Below are 7,164 nucleotides of genomic sequence, written 5' to 3'. Positions count from 1 at the left end.
ATGGAACTCACTGCCACAGGATTAATGTATACATCATTTCATGGATTCATGAAGACGATCCTGACACTGGATATGGGCTGGCTAGTTAAATAGAACCTCCATGCTCCAGTGGGTCCTGCTGACCAGCTCCCTGGTGCCATATTAGTGCCCAGAGGCAGTGAGCAGGACGCAATGGGTGGAATGCAACCAAGAGCTTCCACTAGTGCAAGGACTTCTGGTTGCGCAATGCAAAACCCCCTGCCTCTTCTCCCTGTTGCCCCCACCCAGCTCTGGTCCACAGGGACTGGGGAATCCCCAGAACAGATTTAGGGGTGCAGAGAGAGAGAGAGAAAGTTCTGTCTCACAGCCCAAAGTCCTAGCAGAAGCCCTTCACTGAATGCCACCCGATGGAGCCAGGCAATGAGTGTGCACACGAAGAAAGACCACGCCTTGCATCCAAAGGCCCCCAGGTGGATCAGGCAAGGTGGCTCTGGGGGTGTCCACGGGGGCGCCATCAAGTCCTGGCCTCCCGAGGAGGCAGGTGCCAACTCTGCTGAAATAAAACGAAAGTGGTGTCCTTGGCTGGGGCAGCAACCGCTACACTTCGATGTCCACGTCCCCCTCCTCATTCTCGCCACTGTCCTCCTCCTCTGGCAGCCCCTGGGGGATGGGCTGTGGACCCCCAAACTGTGAGAGCTTGGCAGCCTTCTGCTCCAGGCTCTGTTTTCGCCATTTGATCCTCCTGTTCTGGAACCAGACTTTCACCTGCAAGGCAGAAGGGCAGAAAGTGGAAGGAGGCCAAGCCAGGAACCAATCCTGTCCCGACCCCAACAGCATCAGTGCGCAAGGATGCCCCCTGCCCGTCTGACTTGGGCTCCCTTCCAACTCTACTAAGAGTCTATGATTCCAACTCCCTCAACCGTTCCTCATCAGGCCTGGCTTCCAGGCCCTTGATCACCTGGGTCTGTCCTTGATACAGGATGCCGCTTCTTAAGAGTAGAGCAAGTTTGCAGATGACACCAAATTGGGAGGGGTGGCTAACACCCCAGAGGACAGGATCACACTTCAGAATGACCTTAACAGATTAGACAACTGGGCCAAAGCAAACAAGATGAATTTTAACAAGGAGAAATGTAAAGTACTACACTTGGGCAAAAAAAATGAAAGGCACAAATACAGGATGGGAGACACCTGGCTTGAGAGCAGTACATGTGAAAAGGATCTAGGAGTCTTGGTAGACCACAAACTTGACATGAGTCAGCAGTGTGATGCAGCAGCTAAAAAAGCCAATGCAATTCTGGGCTGCATCAATAGGAGTATAGCATCTAGATCAAGGGAAGTAATAGTACCACTGTATTCTGCTCTGGTCAGACCTCACCTGGAGTACTGTGTCCAGTTCTGGGCACCACAGTTCAAGAAGGATACTGATAAGCTGGAACATGTCCAGAAGAGGGCAACCAAAATGGTCAAAGGCCTGGAAACGATGCCTTATGAGGAACGGCTTAGGGAGCTGGGTATGTTTAGCCTGGAGAAGAGAAGGTTAAGGGGTGATATGATAGCCATGTTCAAATATATAAAAGGATGTCATATAGAGGAGGGAGAAAGGTTGTTTTCTGCTGCTCCTGAGAAGCGGACACGGAGCAACGGATTCAAACTAGAAGAAAGAAAATTCCACCTAAACATTAGGAAGAACTTCCTGACAGTAAGAGCTGTTCGGCAGTGGAATTTGCTGCCAAGGAGTGTGGTGGAGTCTTCTTCTTTGGAGGTCTTTAAGCAGAGGCTTGACAGCCATCTGTCAGGAATGCTTTGATGGTGTTTCCTGCTTGGCAGGGGGTTGGACTGGATGGCCCTTGTGGTCTCTTCCAACTCTATGATTCTATGATTCTAACAATAAAACAAGGAGCAGGGTGGTGATACAATGACTACTGCGGTCGACACAAGATCATATCACCAAGGCAACTATTGGTAAACAAACACTAAACGTCCATAAAAATGGCAAAAGTAGGTTCCAAAATAGGTTTTTTCTTGAATAATTGCAAACACAGTAATAAAGAGTCCTTCTGTGACATATAAGTGGTTCAGAGCTCCAGTAATCCGACGTTTTGTCGCTAAATGTGGGATGTAACCCACTGGAAGCAGTCAAGTACAACATTGCTTGTAATGCCAGAGAAGACATGCAAGGGAATGTTTGGTCCAGCCAGTTGAAACTTCATGTTCCTCCTGGCTAGAGCATCCTTCCTTTGCAGGTGACTAAAGGCGGGCATGTGGGGACCCAGGTGGTGCTGTGGGTTAAACCACAGAGTCTAGGGCTTGCTGATCAGAAGGTCGGCGGTTTGAATCCCTGCAACAGGGTGAGCTCCCGTTGCTCGGTCCCAGCTCCTGCCCACCTAGCAGTTCGAAAGCACGTCAAAGTGCAAGTAGAAAAATAGGGACTGCTCCGGCGGGAAGGTAAACGACGTTTCCGTGCGCTGCTCTGGTTCACCAGAAGCAGCTTTGTCATGCTGGCCACATGACCTGGAAGCTGTCTGCGGACAAACGCCAGCTCCCTTGGCCTATAGAGTGAGATGAGCGCTGCAACCCCAGAGTCGGACACGACTGGACCTGATGGTCAGGGGCCCCTTTACCTTTTTAAAGGTGGACATGACCTTACCTGTGCAGGTAACTAAAGGATGGGTCACACAGCACACCTCCCTCTTTTTTACTTACTTCTTAGAATCATAGAATCATAGAGTTAAGAGAGACCGCAAGGGCCATCCAGTCCAACCCCCTGCCTAGCAGGAAACACCATCAAAGCATTCCTGACAGATGGCTGTCAAGCCTCTGCTTAAAGACCTCCAAAGAAGGAGACTCCACCACACTCCTTGGCAGCAAATTCGACTTCTTCATTGGACCAGCTTTTAGCTAGGACCGCTCTGCTGGCTCTCAGCTAGCAGAAGCACTGGGATTATTCCCCCATATGGGGTAGGTCCACATCCACATATTTGTAACTAAGTCTGCCTTAAGGAATCCAACTGTGAACTGATGTAGGTCAACTTCTTGTATTGACTTTGAAAAAGATGCTGGCGTCTTCATTCTTTTAAGAGGGATTCAAGGGAATTTATAGAAACATACAATTCAATCTGAGACAGATTGAGTTGTGTAATAGCGAGAGGCTCACACGAGCCTGCAACCAGCTATCTGCTGCGCATGTAAAAAAGGGGGAATGTGAAACTCTGCTAAGTAAAGGAACTTGCTAGCGCAAGTTAGGAAGGATATTAATAAACAATATGTCCTCTCCTGCCACCCTGAACATTCCCACACTAAAGAGCTTCGTAGTAAATAATATACAAGAGAAGACAGTATGTACGTAAACGACTTGAGGGAGGGGTATACCTGTCCCCAGCTCCATTGGGAGGAGCACAGAAAGAGGGATGTCCTTCTGTTTGTTAAGATGCTGCGCTTGCTCCTGGCCTTGCTGTGTGAGTTCGGGGTGGGGGTGGGGGGCGGCATTGCTTACCTGGGTTTCTGTGAGGTGCAGGGTAGTGGCCAGGTCCACCCGCTCGTTGCCCACCATGTACTGCTGCTTGAGGAACTCTTTCTCCAGCCGGTCCAGCTGCTCTGGCGTGAAGACGGTCCGCACCCTCTTGGTCTTGCAGGGGACCCCTGATCTCCACGAAAGGGGAGCCCCCAGGGAACCAGCAAGGGCACAGTGAGCAAACTCCAGCTCTGGAACGGCAAAGGGGGAGACATCCTTGTGACACGGGTGTCAAGGGAAAATACACTACAAGCCAGATTAGCGACTAGCCTGGGAGAAGCGTAGGGGGGGGGAGGGAAATAAGGTCATAGAACCACAGACTTGTAGAGCCCTGCAATGAGCCCTGACAGACACTGGACATCCAAGCTGTGGCCCCCCGCAACCCCCCCCCCGCATTCACATGGCAGCAAGGAATTTGCTGCTTTGTTGTAAAATCATTGGCAGGCTAGCTTTCATTTCTAAGCAACACCAAGGCGGCTTGCGGGACAATGAATTGGGCAAGACAGAAGAAAGCATAGCCATGCCCAGAACTCTGCAGAGCTGCTGCCTGTCAGTGCAGGCAATGCTGAGCTAGATGGCCACGGATTTATTCTTGGACCCTCCATTCCACCTGCCAAAGAGGATGCAAATCTGCATATGGGCCCAATCCACATACAGTGTTCTAGAATCCCCCGAGAATCCCTTCGGCACCCCTGAACCTGATTTCTCTCAGATGATCCTAGGGGCTGGAGACTGGCTCCTGTGGGCATACGGGGCATGGAAGGGGGACAGCGTTCAAATAAACTGGTCCCAAACCGTTCAGGGCTTTCGAGGTCTTTAGGGTTTGAGGACCTTTTGAGCCAAGTTTGTCATGGCCTTTTAGAACAATTAAACTCCTTGCCTGACTTACGAGCTTGGGAAGGAATGAGCAGCCAGCACTACTGAAGCAGAATTGGTGCAATTTGATCTGCCTGCCTGGACCCCAACGCCTTGTTCTGCAGTCCAGGAAGGCGGGCCAGAGGCAGAGTCTGCTTTTCCCCAATGAGTCCCAGTTGGGCTTTTGCTAGTCATGGACTCACCTGGGGGAAGCCCCCTTCGGTTCAATACTTTGGAGTAGACACTATCTATTTCCAAAGCAGATTCAAGCACACCAGCAAATGTATGCTACGTAATTATAGAGAGTTGGGGAATATATACAATAATACAGTATATACAACAAAAAATGGGACTCGTATTGGGTTTACCAAACCCAAAAAATTTAAGCAATGTGGACTAAATTTGCTTCTCAGGCCCCCTCCAGGATTGGGGCCCTGACGCTTTATTAGTTTCTGAGTAGATCTGCCCTATACATGGTCCTCCCCCCTCCTTGTTTAATCCCGCCAACAACACTGGAAGGGAGGTTAGGCTGGGAAAATCAAATGTTGCCCTGCAAGCCGGACGTTGAACCCTGGGCTCCCAGGTCCCTGTCTGACACAAACCGCTAAACCATACCTGCACCAGAAACACTTTTCAGAAACACCTGGGCTTTCCCCCTTTCTTGCAATAAGGAAAGTGAGGGGCAATTAATTGCCCTGGGAGAGTCGTTGCTTCCATGCAGCCTTCTCTAACCTCGCTCCAAATCCCTCGTCAGGACGGCTACGCAATAGGCCCTCAGAGGCTACAGGCAGGACGGCTCAATGTTGAGCCTCCAGAGTCAGAGGCAGTCTACACCTGAGCACGGTCCTAAGACGACACCCCGTCGGGAAAGGCGCCCACCCACAAGATGCCCCCGCGAGATGCTCGCTCGCTCTTATGCCTGTTCCCACGTGCACGCCTGACCCCGCCCGCACTCCCGTCGCCCCCCTGCCCGGGTTCCCCGAATCGGCTCTCACCTGGCCTCCTGCAGCCGGTCGGGGCGCACTGGCGGGGCTGCAGCGGGAGCAGCGCAGGGGGCCTCTCGCCCAAGCAGACGGCGGGGACCGGCAGGAACCGGAGGGCGCAGCCAAAGCGCAGCGCGCCCGGAGAGGCGGCGGCGGCGGCCCAGACGCTGGCTCCGGGCGCGCTCCGACGGGGCGGCTCCGGCTTGGCCAGCAGCGACTCGATGTCGAAACGGCTCCGCGGCGGAGGCGGTGGGTCCCGGGTGGCCTCGACGGCCGGCTCTCCCAGCGCCGAGAAGAGCAGCGGCCGGCTCTGCAACATGCTGGCGACGGGGCGGACAAGGGGAGGTAGCCCAGCCGCAGGCGACGGGGGCTTTATAGGGCGTGCCCTGTCCCAACAAGGAGGGCGTGGCCCAGGCCAGGGATGAAGCCTCCGGGGGCCGCGCCGTCGAGGAAAACTCCCCCCCCCGGCTGCTCCCTGCCGCGCCGTCGGGCTTGGCTTCCTCTCTTCGACGGGGCGGCTGGAGAAGACGCCTCTGGCGCGCAAATCCGGCAGCAGCCCGACGCCCCCGACAGACCCCCTTTCTCCGTCCCGAGCGGCTCGCCCGACGGCGGCCCTGCCTGCCTGGGCGTCTCGCTGGGCTTTTGCTTCTCCCGGCCCTCCGCTGCCCCGTCGTTTCCCGGACGGGCACCCGCTAGACTGTAGGCTCCGCGGGGCAGGGACCTGCTTCCCCTTCTCCAGCCCCCCCGGGGGGGGGGGCAGAGCCGAAGCGAGTCAGGAAGGGAGGGCTGTCCTCTGGATGTTGTGGCTGTCGCGTCCCGTGTTGCAAAGCTTGCGCTCACGGCATGCATTTCCATGGGTCTACTCCGAGTAAGCGCTGGCGGAACGCACGCCGGAGTAGTTGCCCTGTAAAGCGCTTTGCGCCCCCGTGGCACCCCCAGAACAAGGGCTGGGACCAGAGCAGTCGGCCTTTGAATGCTAACTGCACCCACCTGGTTGGCACCTGGCACCCTAGTTGCCTTTCCTAGAATCACGGAATTGTAGCGTTGGAAGGGAGCCAGGGGTCATCTAGTCCAACCCCCTGCAGTGCAGGAATCACAACGAAAGCATGCAGGCGCTGCGCTCTAATCCGGATTTTGTAAGGGCCCAACGTGTAGGTGTATGGAGGCTGCTGCGAGGAGATTCATACCTGGGGGGTGGGGTTTACTGTTTTGTTTTTGCTCTTAATTTTTATTATGCATTTTGTGTTTTCTATATTGTAATTTTAGGTTGTGAACCTCCCTGAGATCTATGAATGAAGGGCAGGATAACACATTAAATAAATAATATCCATGTTTCTTGCCATCCTCTTTGTTCTTTGCCACCCCAGTGACGTCCTTGTTGGCAATTTAGGAATATTAGAAAGAAATGAGCCAAAACCAATGAGGTCACAAAAATGGTTATTAAGGTGTCAGCATCCTACAGCTTGTTTTCCACAATCGGCCAGGACATTTTTCCTTGAGGGCAATGTAGCCTTTATGAAAGCCTCTGGCTCAGCTGAATAGGACTTATTCTTAAGTAAATGTGCCCAGAACTGCAAGGCAGGTGGTGAAATGTTGTATCTAGTTATTCAGATTTTTATGTCTCTGCATTCAATGGGGTTTCCTACTCCCGGGAAAATATGCACTGGCTTGCGGCTTTAAATGCTGGTGTGTTCACACCGAAATAAGTTTCATAACCTGGTTGGTTTTTTACACCAGGAATGCTGAAAGAAGCATTCCACTCCCCTGTTAAGACACATAACTAAAGCTTTGCAGTGCATTAGGGGGAAACAAAAACCTGATCTCTGTTTGCCA

General features: G+C 53.0%; 1 protein-coding gene across 1 annotated transcript; it reads right to left on the bottom strand.

Moving 5' to 3' along the window:
• Nucleotides 1–576: 576 nt before the first annotated feature.
• Nucleotides 577–5,650, bottom strand: LOC118079525 (homeobox protein not2-like). Its single transcript, XM_060279109.1, is given in 4 exon segments — nt 577–744; nt 3,476–3,709; nt 5,344–5,520; nt 5,522–5,650. Coding segments are annotated over 4 exon segments (708 nt in total).
• Nucleotides 5,651–7,164: the final 1,514 nt, after the last annotated feature.

Source organism: Zootoca vivipara, chromosome 9 (assembly GCF_963506605.1).
Source record: "Zootoca vivipara chromosome 9, rZooViv1.1, whole genome shotgun sequence".
Taxonomy (NCBI): Eukaryota; Metazoa; Chordata; class Lepidosauria; order Squamata; family Lacertidae; genus Zootoca; species Zootoca vivipara.
This window is presented reverse-complemented; position numbering and strand designations above follow the sequence as displayed.